The sequence below is a fragment of the Acanthochromis polyacanthus genome, chromosome 14, assembly GCF_021347895.1.
Source record: "Acanthochromis polyacanthus isolate Apoly-LR-REF ecotype Palm Island chromosome 14, KAUST_Apoly_ChrSc, whole genome shotgun sequence".
In the NCBI taxonomy this organism is placed as follows: Eukaryota; Metazoa; Chordata; class Actinopteri; family Pomacentridae; genus Acanthochromis; species Acanthochromis polyacanthus.
Window position 1 is genome coordinate 4,857,614 of NC_067126.1, and position 24,558 is coordinate 4,882,171.

Here is a 24,558-nt window from a genome sequence, read left to right on the forward strand (position 1 = left end):
CCAAAACGACTTAAAATCTGCAAAAATGACTCGAAGCTCGTCCTAAACAACTCAAAACTCGTCACTAAAAACACGAAAGTTGTCCTAAACGCCGTGAAACTAAAGTGAAAATGAGCCCCAAGTATTAATAAATCCTACAAAATTTGTCTAAAAGTTTTTGTCTAAAATTTGCCAAAACCGAAACAACAAAAGACGCACAAAACACTAAAGATTCCTCCAATGACAAAAAATATGTATTTGGAAATAGTGGTAGTTATAGTACTGGTAAACTGGGAGAGTATAATAAAAAAATGGTAACAATACCACTACTACTACTAATAATAATAATAATAATAATATTTAATATAAGAATATTAAGAATTATTATTATTATTAACATTATTGTTATTATTTTATTTCATAACAATACTACTACTACTGCTGACAATAATAAATAGTGATGATGCAATGTTCCTGTCTGACCTGTGGAGGGCAGCTCCTCGTCTCTCTTTCATTGAATCTGCCTCAAATTGAGCCGCAGAAGAAGAATCAGCATCAATAGACGATCTTCGACGGGGATGTGTCACTCGGACCGTTTAGTGGTAAGAAGTGAGGAACTCTGTCGACTCGTTAAACCACCGGGGCTCAAAGTCCCCGACATTAACGGCACCGAGCAGGTACGAAAATGTTTGATGAACTGTCACAACGCCTGGTTTCACCATTTATCCTCCCGGTTTACCGATTTAAAAGCAGCCGACGGTTTGGCGTGGAACTGGTGGCTGTTGCTAAGCTAACCGAAGCGGTAAATAGAAACGGTCATTAAGCTAGCAGGAGCTAAAAGAGGCTTTTTTACTGGATGGTGGTGGTTTCAGGACAGGTGAGGCTCGTGTTCAGGTGAAATTACCTGCAGGAGACACTTAGCTGAAGCTAGCATGAAGCTAACAGCGTGTCTCTGTCAGAACACGTGAAAGTCCTCCATCAGCATCTGTGACAGAAAACCACCAACACCTGCCAACATCTGGGGAAAAACCTGTTAGATTCAGGTTAGTTAGCTCATCTAGCTCAGTGTTCAGGGTTCAGTTTACATCAGAGGGTAAAGAAGCATCCGAACAGCAGTTAAAAGCGAGTTACAGCCAGTCTGGACTGTTGTCAGCTTTAAATGTTGTTGTTGTTTGTTTTTTTTATTAAAATTAATCTTTTCTGGGATTAGAGATGTTGTTAGAATCAGCCAACCCTACTGTGTGGATTTTCCAGATCCAAACCAGTCTAAAAACAGTCTACAACTATCTCTAAAAGTAGCTAGAAAAACAATCTAAAAACTGTCTAAAACCAGGTCCAGTACTCGCCACCCAAGTCCAGGATTATGAGGACAGCTGAGGATGTTGTTCAGGTTAAACTAGCTGCATGTGACGGAGCTGATGTGAAGCTGAAAGTCTGACAAACCTGGAGAAAAATGACCAACGGCTGCCAACTTCTAAACCCTGGTCCATATTTCAAAACTAGTCTGAAAACACATTCCACACCAGTCCAAACCCAGATAAAATACAGCCCAAAACAAGCCTAAAGTCAGTCAAAACCAGGTCCAGTACTCACCACCTGAGTCCAGGATTATGAGGACAGGTGAGGATGTTGTTCAGGTTAAATGATCTGCATGTATATGTGACAGCTCCGACAACAGTGGAGGAAAACCACCAAGTGATGTCAACATCTGTGGACAAAATGTGTGAGTCAGGTTAGCTACCTTAGTTAGCTCAGTGTTCAAAGCTTCTATCAGAAAGCAAAGGAGCATCTGAACAGCAGTTAAAAATGAGTTACGTCGGTCTGGACTGTTTTCAGCTTCAAATGTTGTTGTTTTGTTCTTTACATTAAAATGAGTTTTATCTGAGATCAGAGGTGTTGTTAGGATCTGCCAAACCACAAATCCGTAGATTTTGGTGATCTAAAACTTATTTAAAGACAGCCAATAAACCATCGAACACCAGTTGAAATCCCGTCCAACTGTCCAACACCTAAATCCCGTTCTACACCAAGTCATGAACCAGCTCAAACAAAGTTTTCAGTCGATTTAAAACAAGCCTGAAATCAGTCCAAATCCTGTCCAAATCATTTCACATTCAAGTTCAAAACCAGGTCCAAAATGGAGTTCAATCCCAAGTCCAAACTAGTCTAAAACCAGCTGAAGAGACGGTCCGAAACTTGCCCAAAATGAGCATGAAATCAGTCCAAACAAAGTCTAAAGCATTTTTATCACCACCTGAGTCCAAAAAGGGCTGAAACAAATAGACCAAAACCAGTCTGAACTCCTTCAACACCAGCAGGAAAACCTAAACCAAGTCATACACCAGGCCAAGACCAAGTTTTGTTCCAGTCTAAAGCAAGCCTTGAACAATCTGTGTGAAAGAACGGAGAGGTTTTCTAAAATATCACCTTCTGTGTTTGGACTTCTGTTCACTTTTAGCTTCAATTTCTGTTCTGAAGACAGGATTATTTATTTTGATGGAAACACTGACCCTTATCTGCTGACTCTTCTTCTGTCTCTTCTCTTCTGCTTCTGACTCTTCTTCTGTCTCTTCTCTTCTCCTTCTGACTCTTCTTCTTCTGCTTCTGACTCTTCTTCTGACTCTTCTTCTGCTTCTGACTCTTCTTCTCCTTCTTCTGACTCTTCTTCTTCTGCTTCTGACTCTTCTTCTCCTTCTTCTGACTCTTCTTCTTCTGCTTCTGACTCTTCTTCTGCTTCTGACTCTTCTTCTGACTCTTCTCCTTCTTCTGACTCTTCTTCTGACTCTTCTTCTTCTGCTTCTGACTCTTCTTCTTCTGCGTCTGACGCTTCTTCTTCTGACTCTTCTTCTTCTGACTCTTCTTCTGTCTCTTCTCTTCTCCTTCTGCCTCTTCTTCTTCTGCTTCTGACTCTTCTTCTGACTCTTCTTCTGACTCTTCTTCTCCTTCTTCTGACTCTTCTTCTGACTCTTCTTCTCCTTCTTCTGACTCTTCTTCTGACTCTTCTTCTCCTTCTTCTGACTCTTCTTCTTCTGCTTCTGACTCTTCTTCTGACTCTTCTTCTTCTGCTTCTGACTCTTCTTCTTCTGCGTCTGACGCTTCTTCTTCTGACTCTTCTCCTTCTTCTGACTCTTCTTCTTCTGACTCTTCTTCTTCTGACTCTTCTTCTGACTCTTCTTCTTCTGACTCTTCTTCTTCTGACTCTTCTTCTTCTGACTCTTCTTCTGACTCTTCTTCTGCTTCTGACTCTTCTTCTGACTCTTCTCCTTCTGACCCTTCTTCTCCTTCTTCTGACCCTTCTTCTCCTTCTTCTGACTCTTCTTCTTCTGCTTCTGACTCTTCTTCTGACTCTTCTCCTTCTTCTGACTCTTCTTCTGACTCTTCTTCTTCTGCTTCTGACTCTTCTTCTTCTGCGTCTGACGCTTCTTCTTCTGACTCTTCTTCTGTCTCTTCTCTTCTCCTTCTGCCTCTTCTTCTTCTGCTTCTGACTCTTCTTCTGACTCTTCTTCTGACTCTTCTTCTGACTCTTCTTCTCCTTCTTCTGACTCTTCTTCTGACTCTTCTTCTGACTCTTCTTCTCCTTCTTCTGACTCTTCTTCTGACTCTTCTTCTCCTTCTTCTGACTCTTCTTCTTCTGCTTCTGACTCTTCTTCTGACTCTTCTTCTTCTGCTTCTGACTCTTCTTCTTCTGCGTCTGACGCTTCTTCTGCGTCTGACGCTTCTTCTTCTGACTCTTCTCCTTCTTCTGACTCTTCTTCTTCTGACTCTTCTTCTTCTGACTCTTCTTCTTCTGACTCTTCTTCTGACTCTTCTTCTGCTTCTGACTCTTCTTCTGACTCTTCTCCTTCTGACCCTTCTTCTCCTTCTTCTGACCCTTCTTTTCCTTCTTCTGACTCTTCTTCTCCTTCTTCTGACTCTTCTTCTGCTTCTGGCTCTCCTTCTTCTGGCTCTCCTTCTTCTGACTCTTCTTCTTCTGACTCTTCTTCTGCTTCTGGCTCTCCTTCTTCTGGCTCTCCTTCTTCTGACTCTTCTTCTTCTGACTCTTCTTCTTGAACGTTTACAGTTGATCTCCTGTGAAGAAGATTTAACCTCTAAGATCTCCAGAAGTTCACGTTTCATCCCGCTGTGTTTGAGAAGACGAGGGAGCTTCTTCATCAGCTGATGTTCTCGATCCTCCAGGACTTCATCTGGTATCTAAGCCCGGTTCTGGCTGGTCCTCATGTGGCTGTAGACCTGCTGCAGAGTCCGGCTGCAGGGATGAGTCCAGCTCAGGGTTTGTGGAGAACTTGTTGTTGGAGCTGACGTCTCGAAGTCCCTCCTGCCAAAGAAGCTGCCACCAGAACCCTCAGAGAGAAGAACCCAGGAGCACCATGCCCACCAACCAGTCGTCCCCCTGGGGAGACGGTCCGTCCTCCGAGTCCTCCGGAGAACCTGGAACCACCAAAGTGCCTTTCAGCCCCACGAAGGACGACACCGACGCCCGGACGTCCAACGGCGCCTCGGAAGACGACGGAGGAACCACCTGGAGCCGGATCACCGCCGTGCCTCACCTGGACGTCCCGGAGCCGACAGGAAGCTGCTCACCTGGAGGACGGAGTCAGCAGGCGGCAGCAGGCAACGCACCAATCAGAGGACGGCGCCCCCTGCAGATCGCCAACCAGCCGAAGGTGAGAGTTCAGTTCTGTCTTAAACCAATCAGCAGCCGTCTTAAATAATCAGTTAACGGGTTTGAACAGTTTTTTTTCATTAAAACCTCTTAAGTTCTGTGATTTTAGCTTCTTAGATGTGAATATTTTCTGGTTTCTTTCCTCCTCTATGACAGTAAACTGATCATCTTTGGACAAAACACGACATTTGAGGAACCTCTGATCCACATTTTTAATATTTTCTGACATTTTAGAGACCAAACATCTGATTGTAAGTTCATGTATAAGTAGTACATGGCGTTTTATTAATCTTTCTACTAAAAATCCAGTCTTTGGTCGACATTTCATCAATTTTTTTTAACATCAGTAGAATTAGATGTGTGGAAAGTTTGACAACGTTGTAGTTTTTAGATCTTTTGATGTATTAAAATGTTTTTCTGGACAGTTTTGGTAAACACGGACAGGTTTGAAGTTCTTTTAGTGTATTTTTGAGTCATTTTTGACTATTTTTGTGTCAATTTAGGGTTTTTTTTTTTTCATTTGGAATAATTTTTGCGTAGTTTTTGACAGATTCTGTGCGATTTTTAGGGTGGTTTTAAAATAATTATGGAAAATTTTAAAGTTGTTTTGGTCAAATATGCAGTCCTTGGTTGACATTTCACCAACTTTTGAGGCTCAAACATCAGTAGAATCTGATGTGTGGTAACTATAGCCAAACAAGGTTCCAGTTTTAGATATTATGATGTATTAAATTGTTGTTCTGGACAATTTGGGTAATTTTAGACAGGTTTAAAAATGTTTTGGATGATATTTGGTAATATTTTGAGTCGTTTTTGACCATTTTTGTGTCATTTTGTAGTTTATGACAGATTTTGGACGATTTTAAAGTTATTTTGGATGTAAATATGCAGTCTTTGGTCAACTTTTCACAACTTTTAAGGCCTCCTGACATCAGTAGAATCTGATGTTTGGCAAGACAAGGTTCTAATGTTTTAGATATTTTGACAAACTGTTGACCTGAACTCATTGGTAGGACGTAGTTTCTGACTTCTGTCTGAATTAAATGGTCTGACTGGACAGTTTCTGCTTTTGTAATCTGATTTGATGGAGTTTCCAGAATCTTCTAACTGTCCCCTCTTTTACGTTTTCCTTGTTTTGTCCTGAAGCTGGAGGCTGCCGACTCTTCGTCTCCTCCTCTGTGCCTTAGTAAAAAAGACTCCTCCAGCCTCAGCTCTAAAAAACCTGAAATAAGAAGCACAAGAACGAGAACGAAACGGAGGAACCACTCGGCCAAACTCACCACTAAACGCTGTCAGGCTCAGAACGGCAGCTCGATGGGAAGCAGAAGCTCCCAGCTGCTGGCCAGAGGTGGACCTCCGGCTGGTCTACCTGCTAGCAGAACCAGCAGAACCAAACAGGACAGTCGGCGTTGTCTGGGAGGACGGTTCGGTCCAAACGGCCTCACGCCAACTGGGATCAGTGCCGGAGTCGGTGGCAGTCAGGAGGAGACGCCAGCAGCTGTTACTGCAGGTAAACTGGTTTATTTAACATATTTAATGGGAGGTTAAACCCAGAATGTAAGAACATCAGGTTACAGGAACAGACGAGCTGCTGAGAAATGGACAGAAAGACAGGAAAGTTAACAATGTGAGACACAAAATGTGACACAAAACAACCTAAATAGGACACAAACAGCCGTTCTAAATGACCACAAAGAGATCAAATTAACAATGTGAGGCAGAAAATGACCTAAAATAGAAATAGTGGTTACAAAAAGATGCAAAATGATCAAGAAATGGGGGGGAAAACGACCACAAAGAGACAAAATCATAACATAGAGATGCAAAATGGCAAAAGTCAGACAAAAATGTTCCAAATAAAAAATAAGATGTCAAAAATATGGAAAAAAATGAACACAAACTTACAAAACAGAACATACAAAGTGAATAAAATGGAAAGAATGGTTAGAGAGATGCAAAACAAGCATTAAACTGGAACAAATGCAGCCAAAAAGAGACGCAAGACGACCGCAAAGAGACGCAAGACGACCGCAGAGAGACGCAAAAAGAGCATAAAGAGACGCAAGATGACCGAAATGGAGCAAAGAAATAATTACAAAGAGCAAAAAATGACTAGAAGTTGTTGCCATTTTGTGGTCATGTTGCACTTTTTGTTCCATTCTTAAAACCTTGTGTGCATCTCTTTGTTGGTATTTTGTCTGGTTGTTTCTTTTGGTCTCATTTTGCATCTTTTTACGGTCGTTTTTGTTTCTGTTCGGCACATCTTTGTTGTTTTCTGTTTTTGGTCATTTTTTTGTGTTGGGTTAGCAGTACGGTTGGAGCAGTTCAAAGTAGTGAAAACATGGGGGGTTCAAAAATAATGGATTATTCCTGCAAGTGCTGATGTAGAACTTTCCTCCTCGGTTTTCTGATGAGTAAGAATTTGGTCTGCAGCTCTCTGGTGAGGTGAAATGAAATACTTTGTGTTTGTGACAGACTTAGGGGCAGAATAGTTTAAAGGAATCAGTTTTAAATATTGCAGTGAGCTAAAAACGGGTTGCGTCAAACCTCCAACATGTAAATTCTGCCTGATTCTGTCCTGCTGCCTCCAGATGTGACCTCCAGCTGTGCAGCAGAACCTCTGGGCTCCGTCACCTCCCAGATCTCTGCCATCCATCTGACCAGGAAGGACCAGCCTCCATCCCCGACCCCAGAGGACGGTCTGCAGGCCCAGAATCAGCCTTCTGCTGGGTGAGGAAACGGACTTCAGCAACCAGAGACAATAACAGGAAAATTACGCAAAAATGACCAAAAAGAGAAAAAAAATGTTCCAAATGAGACTTAAGCAACTTTGAAAAGATCCAAAAATGACAAAAAAATGACGTGAAATTTCCAAAATGAGACAAAAAATGTTCCAAATGAAACAAAAACAACCTTGAAAAGATCCAAAAAGTGACACGAAATGACCAAAATCAGACAAAAAAGATTTCAAATGAGACATAAACAACGTCAAAAAAATGCAAAAATGACCAACAAGTCACACAAAACGACCAAAATCGGACAAAATTGTGCCAAAAGAAACAAAAACAGCTTCGAAAAGATACAAAATAATCATAAAACGACCAAAACGTGACGCAAAAAAATAAAATTTAGACAAAAATTATTCCAAATGAGACTTAAGCAACCTTGAAAAAGTGGCACAACATGACCAAAATTTTCCCAAAAGACACAAAAACAACCTTAAAAAGATCCCAACAATGACACAAAATGACCAAAATCAGACGAATTATTTTCCAAGTCAGACGAACTACGTTGAAAAGATGCAAAAATGACGCAAAATAACCAAAATCAGACAAAACAATTTCAAAATGGGAAAAGTCACCTTGAAAAGATACAAAAATGATGCAAGTTTTCCAAAATCAGACAAAAAAAGTTCCAAATGAAACAAATACAACTTTGAAAAGGTGCAAAAATGACCAATAGGTGACACAAAATGACCAAAATCAGATTAAAACATGTCCTTAATGAGACAAAACAACCTTGAAATGACCAGAAAGTGATCAAATGGCTTCAGCTTCTTTCACTGGACTGATTAAACCATTTTTTCTCCTGGTTGGTTCCTTTCAGTCTGGACTCGGTGGAGGAGGAACTTCCTGATGAGCTGGAGAACGCCTGCAGTGACGACGGTAAAACGTTGAAACACCAGATCAGACTCTGAGCTGCTGTTGATCGCTTTAATGTGTTGATTCCATCGATTGGTTTGTTTCCAGATGGTTCCTACTGTTCGTCCATCATCGGCTCCTCGTCCACGGCTTCAGTCGCTCAGCTGTCGAGGTGAGAAACCAGCCAGACGCTGTATTTGTCTTTATTTACTTTCTATCTAGACATAATCTTCGTCTGATTAATGGAGATAAAAATGATTTGAATCCAGAAAAACAAAATGCTTCAATCTTTGGCTTTGTTGAAATTAATCACTGTCTGTCATCGAAAACATCTAAAGAGCCGACAGAACGATAAAAAATGACTCAAAATAACTAAACTTTGGATAAAAAATTATGAAAATGTGTCCAAACTGGCTAAAAATTCGGCAGAAATGAAGTTTCTTTTGGACAGTTTGGATGCGTTTTTGTCATTTTTGGTGAGTTTTCTGTTGTTTTATCCAAGGTGTGGTTATTTATGTCAACTTTTCAGTCATTTTAGGCAAATTTTTTTGTTGTTTTGGGTGATTTCTGAGATGTATTTGAAAAGGTTTTTGGACACATTGCGGTGAAGTTTCTGTAGCAGTTTGGACACGTTTTGTGATTTAGCAAGTTTTGGACAAATTTTTGTGAAGTTTTGAGTCACTTTGGCAAATTAGTTTTTTTATTTTTGGTTATTGTTGAGACATATTCGACCAGTTTTTAGGCAGTTTGGGCACATTTCTGTCATTTTTGGTGTGTTGGACAGATTTTGTGTGTTTTGGTCCAGTTTTTGTCTTTTTGGAGTCAGTTGGGGCAGTTTTTGAACCGACTGGACTTTTTATTTCCCCTCATGTTGACAGGTTTCAAGTCATTCCAGATTGTGTCATTTTATTTGAGTTTATATGTAGTTTAGACATTTTTTTGGCAATTTTTTGTTTTGTTTTAGACAAATTTATGTTATTTTGGCAAAATTTCAGGTCATTTTGGGCAATTTTTAAAGCACATCCAGCACGATTTCAGGCAGTTTCAACGCATTTGTCATTTTCTCTTGTCAGGTAGGAAAATTTTTCTTCTCAGCAGGTTTTAGTCATTTTGGTGAAGTTTCTGTAGCAGTTGGGATTTTTGTAATTTGTCAAGTTTTGGACAAAGTCAGATTATTTTAGTGAAATTTGGAGTCACTTTGGAATTTTTTTATTTTGGGTGATTTTTGGGACGTATTTGCCAAGTTTTAGGCTGTTTGGACACATTTTTGTCTTTTGTTGTGTTGTTGGACAAATTTTGTGTGTTTTGACCACTTGTTTGTTTCTACAGGAGTTTAGACACTTTTTTTTAAGTCGACAAGTTCTGGACAAATCTGGTTATTTTAGTGAAGTTTTGAGTCACGTTGGGCAAAGTTTTTGCCATTTCGGGTGTTTTTTTTTTCAAACGTGTTTGACAACTTTTTAGGCTGCTTGGACACATTTGTCTCTTTGTGTTGTTGGCCAAGTTTTGAATCAGTTGGGGGCAATTTCAGAGTCAAAGTTTCTTAATTCAGGCTCGTTTCCAAGTCATTCAAGGGAAGGTTGGAGTCACATCAGGTCGTTTTTGGTGATGTTTGAGACATATTTGTTGTTTTTTTTTCATGTTTATTGGACAAATTTGGGTTGTTTTGTCCACTTTTTTTGTCATTTTGGACATTCATTCTGATGAAGTTTCTGTAGCAGTCTGGACATGTTTTGCACTGATTTAGTTTCGAGTCTCTTTCGGTTATATGTGGTGATTTTTGAGATGTATTCTACAAAGTTTTATTCAGTTTGAATGTGTTGATTTTTGTCATTTGTTGGAAGTTGGACAAAAATCTGTCCAGGACAACTTGAAAGTCGGCCACAGCTTCTTGAAATTTGTAGGGCTGGACCCGAATATCCAAACATTCGTTCGCTACGGCGGTATCCGGATATTATTTTTGGTATCCGAATATTCGCGCTCCCCCCCCCCCCCCCCCGGATGTTACCGTGCGGAAAGAATATGCGGCGTTAGTCTTCCCTCCGCCTTCGGCCCACATCTGTTTGGGAATTCTTCAGTTTAACTGAAGACAAAATGAAGGCAAAATTTGGACCCGGGAGACCAGACGAACGGATCCGACTATTCAGGCTGTCTCCACCACAAGCGCCCCCCCCCCCCCCCCCCCTGTCGGACGTTACGGGCAGAACAAATATTCCGTTATTCGTCTTCAGTAGGGCCTGAATATTCGGAGGGCAGAAACCAGTACTCGGGCCAGCCCTACCGTAAACCTTCCTCTGGGTAGCGTCGCTGGGCTTCCTGCTCGTCCTCCCACTCATCCTCCTGCTCGTCCTCCTGCGTTTCCATTCTGTCGGCTGCTTTGTTGAAGCGGCTGAAAGCAGCAGACTGTGGTGGAAAGCTCTGCTGCTTTGTGCGTCCACATTGTTGTGGCGCTGCGATGGCCTCACCGGTAGAACTCCCCACTAAAGGTGGAGAACGGGCCGTCCACGCAGCAGTGAGCAGCTGGAGAACATCTGGAAACATCAGCCCTCCATCCAGCAGACATGACGGTCATGTGAGTGTTTGAAGGCTCATCTCCAGCCAGGATTCAGCTTTTAACCACCGCTTTTTACTCTTAATTACGTTATTCCACCTTAAATAATCTGCGACCGTCTGCTCGATCGTCTCTCTTCTGATTTTATCAAACTGTAGAGATTTAAAATGGTGTTTGTGACGTTTTAGATTGAAGATTGTCATTAAAAACTGCCTCTGGACCAACTTTAGCAGCTTTTCTCACTTTAAATCTGAGTCTGTTTGAACGACATCATCTGAGGAATTAACGATAAAAACCTGAAATTTTCTCTGTTTCTCATCATGACATTTATTCAGAGTCTGTAATGTTGGACAATTAGATCAAATAATCTCTGATTATGGCTGAGCTGAAGAATGAAAGTATTTTTATACAACTTTGAATCCTTGTGGACGAGTTTTGAGTAATTTATGGCAAATTTTGTCCCATTTTTATGTACAAATTTACTCTGATTTTGGGCGCTTTTTGATTAATTGCAGGTCAGTAAGGACAAGAAACACTTAATTTTCCTGATTTATATCATAAAATATGGATATTTGTAAAGATTTTTTTTCTTTCACTGAAATCTGAGTCTGTTTGAACGACAACATCTGAGGAACTTTTAAAGATAAAAACCTGAAATTTTCTGTTATTTCTCATCATGACATTCATTCAGAATCTGGATCTTTAACCCTCGTTTTAAAGTTTGAAAATGTGAGAAAAATGTATAATTTCACAGTGAAACTTCTGATGTCCACATTTTCAACATTTTTGGTGAATCTTTGAACATTGTTTGGTAGGGAGAAAATGTTCAAAATGTTTAAGAACATTCACATAAAAATCAACCAACATCCAGTGAACTTTGCTGGATTTTGGTTGATTTTTAAGTGAATGTTCTTATGGAAAATTTTAGAATTTTTACTGACGCATGGAATCACTTTAGAGATTTTTAGGATTTTTTTGGGAATATTTTTAAATCATTTTTAAAAATTTTTATAAGAATTTTATTGTCAAATTTGGGGGATTTTTTAAAATACGACTTTTAAGGGAAACTTTTAAGGAATCATTTGAATTTTCTTCCTGAAGGTTTTGCAAATTTGGGAAGTTTTTTTGCTGAATTTTTGGATTTTTTTTCAGACAAGGAAACAATATGTTTTGTGTGACTTGTGTCATTTGTCTTACGTTTTTGTTATTTGTGCTTCCTTTTTATCTCGCTTGTGTTTTTTGTCTATTTTTTTGTCATTTTGTTATTGTTTGTCTCCTCTATGTAATATTTTTGTCTTTTTTGTCTGACTTTTGTCGTTTCTCATGTTTTTCTTGTTTTTGTTGTTTTGTGTTTTTTGTCTAGCTTGTGTTGTTTCCTTTTTGTTTTGTTTTTTCCTTTTTATCACTGACATTTTTTGTAATTTTTTTGTTTCATGTCATTTGTCTCATTTTTTTCTCTCATTTTGTGTCTCATTTTTGTAATGCTTTGTCTTGTTTTTGTTGGCGTTTTTGTCTCGTTTTGCTCATAAAGTAAAATCCTCTGTGGTTCAGCTCCAGATGACTAAATGTTGTGTTTCTTTGTAGACACTCTCTGATCTGGAAGCTGTAATGTGGAAATGATAAACTGAGGCTGAATGTTGCTGAAACTGAATCTATTTTTCTTCATAAATTTCAAGTTAAAATATTTTGTAAAAAGATAATTCCTTAAATGTGAACATTTTCAGAATGGACTTATTTGCAGTAAAACAAAGGAAGCATGTGGAGCTGTGGTTATTTGTCGGTCATTCTGCTCTGATTCTACTGATCCAGAACTTCAGATCAAACCGGGCTGACTGTGGAACCTGAACTAGAATGAGTTTAACTCCTCTGTTGTTTATTGTTCTCGTCACGTGTTTGGTTTAACGCCTCACAGAAGCCTTTTTAAACGTCTGTTTAATTCTGAGGTGACTGGAGCAGAAGCTGACGTTAAACGAGGATTAAGATCCGCTCAGAGCTCCTCTTTCCTCTCAGCGTCGCGTTAATGGTTGAACTGGAAACCGGAGCAGCTTCCGGACGTTTCCGTTAAAGTGTCGCCGCCGCATTACTTTTTAATCCTGTTGTCAGATCCCAATTTGTTGGGTTTAATCGTGCCAAAGTGAAGCTGAGCGTTCGTAGTGGAAGCAGACACTCAGCAGGTTCCTTTAGCTTTCTTCTGCTCTTTGTTGCTTTTGTTCCAGCGTCGAGGAGCCGATGCTTCTGGAGGCTGAAGACGATCGAGAAGAACGAGCGGCGCTGGTTCCCAGTTTGTTCCCTCTCATCCCTCCAACGCTCTACTTCAGCACCGCCCAGGAGAAAGGTCAGGACCAAAACATTCAGTCTGAGCTCTGAGTGCAGCTTCTTACATGTGAACAATTCTGCTAAAACTGAACATTGATGCACAGTTTAAGTTAGATTTAACTTTACTGATGACATGAGATACTAAGAAGATGTAAAAAATGAACAGAAAGGGATGGAGAAGTAACAAAGTAATGCCAGTTAAACAGGAAGTGATGCATAATACACAGAAAGATGTGAAATGAACAGAAAATGATGTCAGATGAACAAACACTGACTTAAAATGAACATACAGTATTGCAAAATGAACAGTGATATAAAATGAACAAATATGTGATGCACATTAAACGAGAAGTTATGCAGAATTAACAAAAAAAATGACCTAAATTGACAAAAAAGTGAAGAAAAATGAACAAAAAGTGAAGAAAATGAACAAAAAGTGAAGAAAAATGAACAAAAAGTCAAGAAAAATTAATAAAAAGTCAAGAAAAATGAACAAAAAGTGATACAGAAAAGCCCCAGCTGATGTGCAAAAAAACTTAATATGTGTAAAGGGAGATGCAAAATGAGCAGAAAGTGACACAAAACAGCCCCAACAGATCATGTGAGATGCAGAAAAACACGAAGACGGTGAAAACTGGATGCAAAATGGCAGAAAATGAACAGGAAGTGACACAAAACGGCCACAACGAGATGCAAGAAACTACAAAGACGAGGGAAATGAAACGCAAAATGAGCAGAGATCAGAATAAATCCAACTAAATGTTGTTTTACCAAAGATAGTTTATGAGCTGAAGATGTGTCACTCTGTGTCGTTGCTGAGTGTTTCTGTAGTTCTCACACATTTTCTACAGAAAAAACAAAACCTGCCCAGAATAATTAAAGACTGTCGCTTCATTTAACCGTAATTTAGTCACCGTACAGTGTGTTAATGTTGTGTTCCAGTGTGTGTTAATGTTGTGTTTTTGTGTTAACGTTGTGTTGTTGTGTTCCAGTGGAGCTCCTTCCTGCAGACCAGCGCCGGCAGCTGAAGTGGAAAATGAGCAGCGTCACTCCGAACGTCGTCAAACACACCGTCGGCAGGTCGCACTTTAAAACCACCAAGAGTGAGTCACACACAGACACACAATCAGGTTTTAGTTACACAACAACATGTTGAAGTGTTTGTGCAGAAACACTGATGACTTCTTTGACATCACTGAGTTTGGACTCCACATTTGTGTCTCTTTCTGTGTGTTTGTTTTCAGCGATTTATTTATTTTTTTGTATATGTTGTTGTTGTGTCTCTGTTTTCATTGGTTTTTCACAGGTTTGTGTTGATTTTGTGTCTCTCTTAGTCATTTTTAATCTTTCTCTGGTTGTTTTGTGTCTTTGCGGTCATTTTGCATCTTGTTTTTCTTTTTTTTTTTTCCTCTTTCTGCTGTTTTCGTGTCTCTTTGTCATCGTTTGTGGCTCTTGGTGTTTGTTTTGAATAATTGCGTGTGTGTTCGTGTTAATTTTGTGTGTCTTTTAGTCATTTTTAACCTCTTCCCGGTCATTTTGCGTCTGTGTTTTTATTATTTTCAGTCTTTTTCACTGCTTTCTGCCTCTTGGTGTCCATTCTGTGGCTGTTTTTTTTTTTTTATCCATTTTTGATCTCTTCCTGGTCATTTTGTGTGTTTTTGTTGTTGTGTCTCTGCATTGGTTTTGCATGTGTGTGTGTTCTTTTTGTGTGTCTTCAGTCCTTTTCAATCCCGTCGTGGTGTTTTTGTGAGCGTTTTGCTTCTGTTTTCGTGTTGGTTTGTGTTTGTTTTGTGTCTCTTCTCGTCATTTTCAATCTCTTTCTGGTTGTTTTGTGTGTTTTTGCTGTGTCTTTGTCCCAGTTTTCTGGCTGCTGCTGTTTGTTTTGAGCAGCTTTGTGTCTGTTTGTTGTTGTTGTGTCTTTGTTTGTCTTCTTTGTGTTAACTTTGCGTCTCTTTGCAGTCGTTCATTTCCGCTCTCAGGATCATTTCAGTGTAAAACAAAGAATCTGAGCTGGTCCTGGCTGATAAAAATGTGTTTGTTGGTGCAGAAAGCCACGACTGGCTGGGCTGCTGGGGTCACCACATGAAGTCTCCGAGCTTCAGGACTCTGGGAGAACATCAGAAGGTGAGGATCTGCTTTTAGACGTCTCTCCTGGAGCCCAGAGTTCCAGCGAACAGCTTTTTAAATCCTCGTCTGTCTGTAGCTGAACCACTTCCCAGGAACCTTCCAGATCGGCAGGAAGGACCGGCTCTGGAGGAACCTGTCCAAGATGCAGGTCCGCTTCGGCAAACAGGAGTTCAGCTTCTTCCCCAAAACCTTCATCCTCCCTCAGGACATCAAGCTGCTCAGGAAGGCGTGGGAGGACAGCGGCTCCAAGCAGAAGTGGATCATCAAACCGGTAAGGAAAGGCCTCTGGGTGGAACTAATCTCTGCATTTTCTGACCTTTTTAACGTCAAGAATGTCCCGTATGATGAGAAAAACCCAGATTTTTATCAGTTTATTGGAACAACGCTGTGAAGACAAACAATGTTGAATTAATCTGAGACGACCAAAATGACTGAAAATGATCCAAGTTTCATTTTAAGGCTGCAGATCTACAGGTCTAGAATCATTGTTGTTTTCTTTCTTTATTTTTGTCCAAAATGACTGAAAATTAGTTCAAAATGATTTAAAACTTGTGCAGAGAGAAAAAGAATGTCCAAAATGATCAGATTTGTCCAGAATTTCCTCATTTTTATCCAAAATGACTCAAACTTCTCCAGGCGTCCTGGAGTTTGTGGCTTGTAGGTTTACAGGCCGTTTTCTTCTGATTAAAATTCCAAAAAGAAATTGTAAAAGTATCAAATATTTGACCAAATGACTTCAAATTAGTCTAAAATGACTCGAAACTTGTCCTGAATAATTGAAAAACTGTCAAGAGCGGTCAAAGCTGACTGAAAGCTTAAAAACGACAAGAAAAAAGTCAGAAATGATCCAAGTGTGCTGTCTTCAGGTTTTATAGCTCTGTTTGTTTTTGCCCAAAATTACTAAAGATTTAAGCCAAATGATAAGGAAATGGTCTAAACTTCCAAACAGCTGTCCAACAATACCAAAGATTTGTCCAAAGTGACTAAAAACCTCAGAAATGACAAAAGTTTTGTCCAAAACGATGCAGAAATGACAAAATCGCTCAGAACTAGTCTGGAATGACACAAAATGTCCGGAATGATTAAAAACTGTCCAGAATGACTCACAAATGGTCCAGACTGATTTAAATTTGTCCCAAATTACTTAGAATTTATTCAGTCATTTAAAAAATGACTAAATATGTTTAAAATGATTGAGAATAATTTTAAAAAATGTTTAAAATTGATGAAAAAAACGTCCAAAATGATCAAATATTTGTCCAGAATGATGCAGAAATTGTCTGTTTTCTGTTTATTTCTCCATATTTTCATGTCATCTTTTGTTTTCCAGCTGTTTTAGTGTTTAGTTCCTTCTTTAACTTGTTTTTGGGTGTTTTTTTCTTCCTGTTCTGGACCAGCCGGCCTCTGCCAGAGGAATGGGGATCCAGGTGATCCATAAGTGGAGCCAGATGCCTCGGAAGAGACCCCTGCTGGTCCAGAAGTAAGATCCTCCTCACTGCTGTCGCTTCTCCAGAAGCTGAAGCCTTTTCATGGAGCTAAAAGGTTCATTGTGTCTGCAGGTATCTCCACAAGCCCTACCTCATCAGCGGGAACAAGTTCGACCTGCGGATCTACGTCTACGTCACGTCCTACGACCCGCTCAGGATCTACATCTTCTCTGACGGACTCGTCCGCTTCGCCAGCTGCAAGTCAGTTTCCATCGACTTTAGAGTTCTCCACCACAACTCAAAACAACCAACATGATGAATAACAAACAAAAGACTGAATATTTGTCCAGAATAAGATCCAGAATGACAGAATATCTGTCCAGAATGATGCAAAAATGACTTGTAATTTCTTTAAAATGTGTCCAAAATTGCTCAAACGAATGACGCAGATTTCCAGACTGATTTTAAAAATGTCCCAAATGACAAAATATTTCTCAAACAATGAAAAATGACTAAGAATCTAAGAATTTGTCTGTTGACTCACAAATTGTCCAAATTTACTGAAAGTTTCTTCCAAAGTACGCAAATATTGTCCAGAATTAAAAAAAGAATTCAAAATGACTTGAGATTTGTCCAAAACTACACAAAAATAACTTATAATCTCTTTGAACTGTGTCCAAAATCCCTCAGACGTGTCTGGAATGAGACATAAATTATCCAGAATAATGTAAATAATGTCCAAAATGACACAAAATGTCTCAAATGAGATAAAACTTTGTCTAAACTGACACAAAAACTTGTCTCTAATGACATAAATTGACCAGAATGATTCAAAAATTATCCAAAATTATGAAAAGTTTTCAAAATGATGTAACATTCATCCAGAATAATGTCTAAAAGGACAGAATATTTGTCCAAAATGACTTCAAAATGTCAAAAACTGGCTCATAATTTCTTAAAAATCTAACATTGATCAAAACTTGTCTGTGATGAAACAAATTGTCCAGAACAGTTTCATAAAATGTCCAAAATGACATAAAAATTTCAAAACTGACACAAATTGTATAGAATTGCTCAACAATTGTCCACACCTCAACTATGCTTCCAAAATTGGAAAACAAATGAATTGACTTAATATTTGTCCCAAACAACACAAAAATGACTTAACATTTGTCTAAAGTAGCTTGGAATTTGTCTGCATTGACTCAGGTTGTCCAGAAAGATTCAAAAATGTCCAAATTTACTTTAGTTTGTTCACAGCTGCTCAGATATCGTCTGACATGATAAAACATTTTGGTAGTTATTGAAGATTTGTCCGAAAGGAATGAATATTTGTCCAGAATGGCTTTAAATTCATCTAAAACGACGTGCAGAACGACCTGAAATGGTCCAAAATCCAATAATTGTTGCTCCTTTAAAGATCAGTCTGCTTAAAAAAGTCTGAATTTACCTAAAATCAACTCTAAAAACATCCAGAATTACTTTAACGTCAGAAAACAGCAGCTGTTGAACGACCTGAACGTGGACTCTTTGAATAATAACGGTTTATTTCATCTTCTGCAGATATTCGTCTTCCATGAAGACTCTGAGCAACAAGTTCATGCATCTGACCAACTACAGCGTCAACAAGAAGAACTCTGAGTACCAGAGCAACAGCGACGACAAGGCCTGCCAGGGACACAAATGGTGCCGCTCTGGAACAGATGATAGACTCTGCTTCTCTGTAGCATAAATAATAGACTCTGATTTCTGCTGCTGTTTGTCTGCTTTCAGGGCTCTGAAGGCTCTGTGGCACTTCCTGGGTTCTAAGGGAGTCAACACCTCGCTGCTCTGGGAGAAGATCAAAGACATCGTCATCAAGACCGTCATCGCGTACGTCTAATAGTCTGGTTAAAGACGACTCAAAATGACTAAAAACATGTCTGAAGTGACAGAAATGATCCCAAAATGTCTGAAAAATGGTCCAAAATTACAAATGTTGGTCTAAAATTAGTCAAAAAATGTAACTGATCATAAAACTTTGTCTAAAATGACTTGAAACATGTCAAAAATACCAGAAATTATCCCAAAATGTCTTAAAAAAGATCCAAAATACCAGAAATTCTTGCAAAATGTCTTAAAAATTGCCCAAAATAACAAATGTTGGTCTAAAGGTGAACAAAAAATGTCATCAATAACCTTTTTTTTCTCTAAAATGACTTGAAATGTGTCCAAAATGACCTGAAAGTTGCCTGAAATAACAGAAATGATTCCAAAATGTCTTTAAAATTCTCCAAAATAGCAAAAGTTGGTTCAAAATTAGTCACGTTTTTTTATTACTAACATTTTTTTTGTCTGAAATGACTTCAGACGTGTCCAAAACAACCCTAAAGTCATCTAAAGAACCATAAATTCTTCCAGAATGTCTTAAAAAAGGTCTAAAATTTGTCAAAAAATCTGACTGTTAACAAAACTTGGTCCAAAATGTCTTGAAACGTGTCCGAATGACGCAAAACGTGTCCAGAATAACAAAAATTCTTCCAGAATGTCTTAAATTGCCCAAAATAACAAATGTTGGTCTAAAAGTAAAGAAAAAAATGTCATTAATAACATTTTTTGTCTAAAATGACTTGAAATGTGTCTGAAATAACAGAAGTTATTCCAAAATGTCTTTAAAATTGTCCAAAATTAGTCACATTTTTTATTAATAACACATTTTTTTGTGTAAAATGACTTCAGACGTGTCCAAAGCAACCCTAAAGTCGTCTAAAGTACCATAAATTCTTCCAAAATGTCTTTAAAAATGGTCCAAAATAATAAATGTTGGTCTAAAATTAGACAAAAACTTTGTCTAAAATGACCCCAAATGTGTCCAAAATAACAGAGATGTTCAAAATGAGTTTTTTAATGAACTCATTGGCTGCCAGCCGTTTTCAGAGCAAAGAGCCCCTACTGCCAGAGTTTTAAGAATTTTGACAGATTTTTCAAGATCTACAGAATATCAAGTTTTAAAACTACATAAACATTGAAACTATCGAAAGAAAGTGTAGATTCTCTTCTTTCATCAGGAAAAAAAAGTTTGTTTCTAACATTTTCGGTTCTAAAGTTATCGGCAGCAGAACATAGGGTCGTTTCAGCAAAAACACCTGTTTTTGACCAAAAAACAGAGATAACGAGCTTTTTCTGCAGAGAGGCACATCAATCACTTTGATGCCAATATTTTTTGGTTTAGTGACATCCCACACAACTGGACAGTTGTTTACTCATATGAAACAACAAAAACAACTCGGAAAAAGCATTCTGAGGTCAACTTTTTAACCTTTTGTTAGCTTAATCATTTATTTACAAACAAACAACACAAGTCAACATTTTGGTTCTGAACAATACATCTTACAAAATATAAACAAAATATTTTTAGGTGTGTGTCTGTGTGTGTGTGTCTGTGTGTGTGTGTGTGTGTGTCTGTGTGTGTGTGTGTGTGTCTGTGTGTGTGTGTGTGTGTGTGTGTGTCTGTGTGTGTGTGTGTGTGTGTCTGTGTGTGTCTGTGTGTGTGTGTGTCTGTGTGTGTCTGTGTGCTTCCTCTAAACTCATCTGACTCGGCTTCATCAGATGAGCTCAACAGAGCGGTGGTGGCGAAACAGAAACCGAAAACTAGCGCGGCTTTGATCGCCAGCTGCTGTTGGTAACGGTGCTTTTTGCTGTCGCCCCACCATGGTCACTGTCTTTGTCATTCTTTTGGCCCACCGCAACACTCTCACGTTCCAAAACTCCAGGATTTACACCGACAAGCTCCAACAGACTGTCCTGCAGCCCCCCCAGTCCAAAAACATGATTGACGTCTATAGACGTCATTGGCAGCGAACGAGTTAATAACCTTTGTTTTCTTGAATTAGCTTGAAAAGTGTCCAAAACAGCCCAAGAGTGTCTGAATTAGCAGAAATTAATCCAGAACGTCTCAAATGATGAAATATTGGTCCAACATGAAATCAGTTTGTCCAGAATTAGTTCCTGAATGTCCACAGTAACAAAAACCTTCTTTTAAAATGACTTTAACTTTGTCCAGAATGACTCTAAACTCGTCTATAGTGAGTCAGAAATGAAATCCAACATGACCTGCAGTCGTGGATGAAAGTATTGCTACCTGTGGAATTCTTCCAGAAAATCCACCATTTCTCCCACAAGTTGTTGTAATTACAAATGTTTTTGGTGAAAACGTGTTGATTTCCTTGATGTGCATTAAAAAAAAGCCAAAATGACATAATTTTACACTAAACTAAAAAAAGTTTGTCTTTACAATTTAGGCAACAACATGTGCAATGAAGCCAAACAGCAAAGAATGATGAAACATTCATTAAAAGAGTAAATGTGAAATCCTAAATGAAGAAGTCGGTAATGGTGTGTGTGTTTGCTGTGGTCAGGTCTGAGCCGTACGTCTACAGTCTGATGAAGGCCAACGTCCGCTCCTCCTACAGCTGCCACGAACTGTTCGGCTTCGACATCATGCTGGACGAGAACCTGAAGCCCTGGATCCTGGAGGTCAACATATCCCCAAGGTGAAGGATGGACGGATGCTTCAGTGATCCTTTACAGGACAGACACACCAGCACACGCTTCATCAGATAACTAATATACTGAAGACGTTAGACCACAAGCAATGAAAGGATTCTTGTGCTTTGTAAAACCACACAGCAGCTGCTATGACAGACGTCCTGAACCTGTCAGATTAGCACCCTGCTGTGATGGTTCTCTGCCTGAAGATGCTGCTGGTGGTCGGGTTTCTCGTTCCTGAACCCGGTCTGTTCAGAGTTTCTGCCACAGCAGAAAACAGAGCACTGGTCACACTGGAAAAAACAGGACAAAAAAGTTATTTCAAGGAACTTTAACTGTGAAAAAATCTGCCAATAGAACAAGTGAAAAATGGCTTGGTAAGATTCTTGAAGTAAGATCTGATATTTAGAACATTGAGACCTTAAAATTAGCTGGGAAATTTATTTTTAAGCTTTATTTTACCAGGATTGTCAAGCTTAGATGTCTTAACCCTCCTGTTGTCCTCATTTACCAGAAAATATTGTTCCCTTGTCTGAAAAAAAATCCAAAAATTCATCAAAAAATTCCCAGAATTTATAAAAATTTGCAAAATCTTTAGGAAGAAAATTCCGTAAAAATTTGAATTTAAAAATAATTTCCAACTTTAGCAAGAGCTTTCTTTTTTTTTTAAATCTAAAAATTGTAAATATTTTCTAAAAATTATTAAAAATCTTCAAAAAATCCTAAAAATATCTAAAATGATTCTATACATATAAATAAAAGTTGTAATATTTTCTTTAAGAACATTCACTTAAAAATCAACCAAAATCCAGCGAAATTCGCTGGATTTTGGTTGATTTTTATGTGAATGTTCTTAAAGAAACATTTTTTTAACGTTTTTTTTTTTTCTCCACCAAAAATTTTTTAAATTTCCTCAAAAATTTTGAAAATGTGCAAGTTTTCGCTGTGGAAATATATTTTTTTCACACATTTTCAAACCTTAAAACGGGTCAATTTTGACCCGCAGGACGACACGAGGGTTAAACCCATTTTAAATTTTCAAGATAATTTCAAGATTGTTTGACGTAACAAGATATTTAAGAAGCATTTTCCTAAAACAAGTCCCTCTATCTGCTGAAATGTCGCTTGTTGAGGGAATTTATCTTAAATCAAGTTGGATGAGACATTTAGACTAAAAATAAGACAGACTTGGTGAGATTTTGAGTTTTTGCAGTGCAGCAGGGGTTGGCAGATGCTAAATGACCTTATCCTCCCTCAGAAACAGTCAGCTCTGTCCCTTCCTGTAATTAAACAGATTGAAGTTAGTGCAGAAGAAGAATCCGGCTCTGATTTATTTCTTCTTGGATCAGTTTTTGACCCTCGTCCTGCTGTCTGTCTCCAGCCTCCACTCCAACACGGCGCTGGACGTGGCCGTTAAAGGCCAGATGATCAGAGATCTGCTCAACCTGGCCGGCTTCAGGATTCCCTCCAGAGACGACGTGTTGACGCCCTGCAGCAGCGCCTCCAGCTCCACCAGCAGGTGAGGAGGAGCTGCTGCACCTCAGTGAGCACCGTCCAGGTCCAAACAGGAACTGGATTTAATGTGTTTTGTGTTTTTAGTTTGTGTGGAGGAGCCAGAGAGAGAAGTAGATCCGACCTGTCTGCAGACGAGAAAGTCAAACGAGCTTTTTACCTGACGCAGCGCTACGCCGACCAGGTAAACAAATACGACTTCAAACTGACACTCAGCATCAGTATCCTCAGAAACAGGTGAAAGAAATGAGAATGTTTCTGTCCCGGTGTCTCCTTCAGGACTTTTTCGCCTCGGTTTTGGACGTTTTGACTCCGGAGGACGTTCGAGTTCTGGCCGAGACCGAAGACGAGTTCAGTCGCAGAGGAGAGTTCGAGAGGATCTTCCCGTCGCCGTCGTCGTCTCGCTACCTTCGATTCTTCGAGTGTCCGAGATACCTGAACATCCTGCTGGACCAGTGGGAGCAGAAGTACTGGAACAACAGGACCAAATGTACGTAGGATGGGGGCTTTTCTGTTGTTCATGTGGCCCTGTGACTGCTGGAAAAGAGACAAAATCACCACAAAACGACACAAAATTACCACAAAGAAAGATAAAAACACCACAGAACCACACAAAATTACCACAAAGAGACAGTAAATCGCCGCAAAACCTTCAAAATTATCCACAAAATGATGCAAAATCACCACAAAGATGTAAATTACCACAAAAAGGCACAAAATTTCACAAAAAAGTGCACGATTACCACAAAAAGACACTAAATCGCCACAGAAAGATGCAAAAGTTACCATAAAAACAATGCAAAATCGCTACAAAAGGGTCCAAAACCACCACATACAGACAAGTTACTGCAAAAAGATGCAAGATTACCTCAAGAAAACACAAAATCACCACAAAAAGATGCAAAATCCCCCCAAAATGGAACAAATTGACCACAGAGAAACCCAGAATCACCATGTTTTATACTTTCTTTGTGTGTTTTCTGTGCAGCTATCTGTCTGCTGAGGATGCTGTGTCAGAAAGGAGTCCATCTGGGAACCAGTGATCCAGCTCACATGGTGATTCGTCTGATAAATCAGAAAGAAAACAAAAGAAACGAAGCGAGCTGATTGTTTTAAGCCTGTTCTGTTTGTCTGTCCAGTGGTCCAGGTGCAGCTCCATCTCCAGGGTTGAAGGCCACAGACCAGAACCTGTCAGCCCATCCAGATCCAGGTAAACAGCTGACCGGTGCAGAAGGTTAGGGAGTGACTGGAATCTACTGAATATACCGGCTTTTGTGTTGGTTTAGAACACCGCTCTAATTAGACTGTGGAAAAGGTTGGACAGTGTAAATAACCTTCTAAGAGCTTCTGGTTCTTTGGTCACTCACCACAGGCTTAAACATATTTGGATCTCGAAATTAATACTCAGATACCACCGTCACGACCGAATATTCAGGTCCAAGCCCTATTATTTAGTTAGTTGTTTTTTGTTTTTTTTTGTACTGTAACTGTTTACATAGTTGTATTTCAGAATAAATAGTGCACATATTGTTAAAAGGTTAATCTATGTCCTTTTCCATGTCTTTTACTGATTGTTAGTCAATATATGTGGACCATGTTGTAGTCAGATGGAGAACCTACCACCACCTACTGGCCTTTATTGGTATTACTATAATCTGTAGTCTGAGTTTGTGAAGGCAGAAATCTGAATGTCTTATTAGTTAGCGAGATTGTACCCCGACTCCCACCCAAAAGCAAAAAAACTCAGGATTAGTTTTAACTTTAAAGCCTGGATATCTATAAAGTAGGAATCAAACCACAGTTGGAGATTTCTGA

The 24,558-nt window shown here is 39.1% G+C and overlaps 1 protein-coding gene across 1 annotated transcript in view; it reads left to right on the top strand.

Annotated features, from left to right (window-relative positions):
- Positions 1 to 512: 512 nt before the first annotated feature.
- Positions 513 to 24,558, top strand: part of ttll4 (tubulin tyrosine ligase-like family, member 4) — a 28,929-nt gene continuing 4,883 nt past the window's right edge. The window contains exons 1-20 of the mRNA XM_022219245.2: positions 513 to 656; positions 4,040 to 4,643; positions 5,789 to 6,152; positions 7,234 to 7,372; positions 8,249 to 8,307; positions 8,392 to 8,455; positions 13,051 to 13,169; positions 14,143 to 14,253; positions 15,198 to 15,274; positions 15,354 to 15,548; positions 16,675 to 16,757; positions 16,837 to 16,965; positions 18,268 to 18,390; positions 18,478 to 18,576; positions 21,102 to 21,236; positions 22,613 to 22,750; positions 22,831 to 22,927; positions 23,023 to 23,233; positions 23,732 to 23,799; positions 23,883 to 23,953. Of these exons, the coding sequence (XP_022074937.2) occupies positions 4,347 to 4,643; positions 5,789 to 6,152; positions 7,234 to 7,372; positions 8,249 to 8,307; positions 8,392 to 8,455; positions 13,051 to 13,169; positions 14,143 to 14,253; positions 15,198 to 15,274; positions 15,354 to 15,548; positions 16,675 to 16,757; positions 16,837 to 16,965; positions 18,268 to 18,390; positions 18,478 to 18,576; positions 21,102 to 21,236; positions 22,613 to 22,750; positions 22,831 to 22,927; positions 23,023 to 23,233; positions 23,732 to 23,799; positions 23,883 to 23,953 (2,579 nt within the window). The 5' untranslated portion in view covers positions 513 to 656; positions 4,040 to 4,346. The remainder of the gene's footprint in view (positions 657 to 4,039; positions 4,644 to 5,788; positions 6,153 to 7,233; positions 7,373 to 8,248; positions 8,308 to 8,391; positions 8,456 to 13,050; positions 13,170 to 14,142; positions 14,254 to 15,197; positions 15,275 to 15,353; positions 15,549 to 16,674; positions 16,758 to 16,836; positions 16,966 to 18,267; positions 18,391 to 18,477; positions 18,577 to 21,101; positions 21,237 to 22,612; positions 22,751 to 22,830; positions 22,928 to 23,022; positions 23,234 to 23,731; positions 23,800 to 23,882; positions 23,954 to 24,558) is intronic.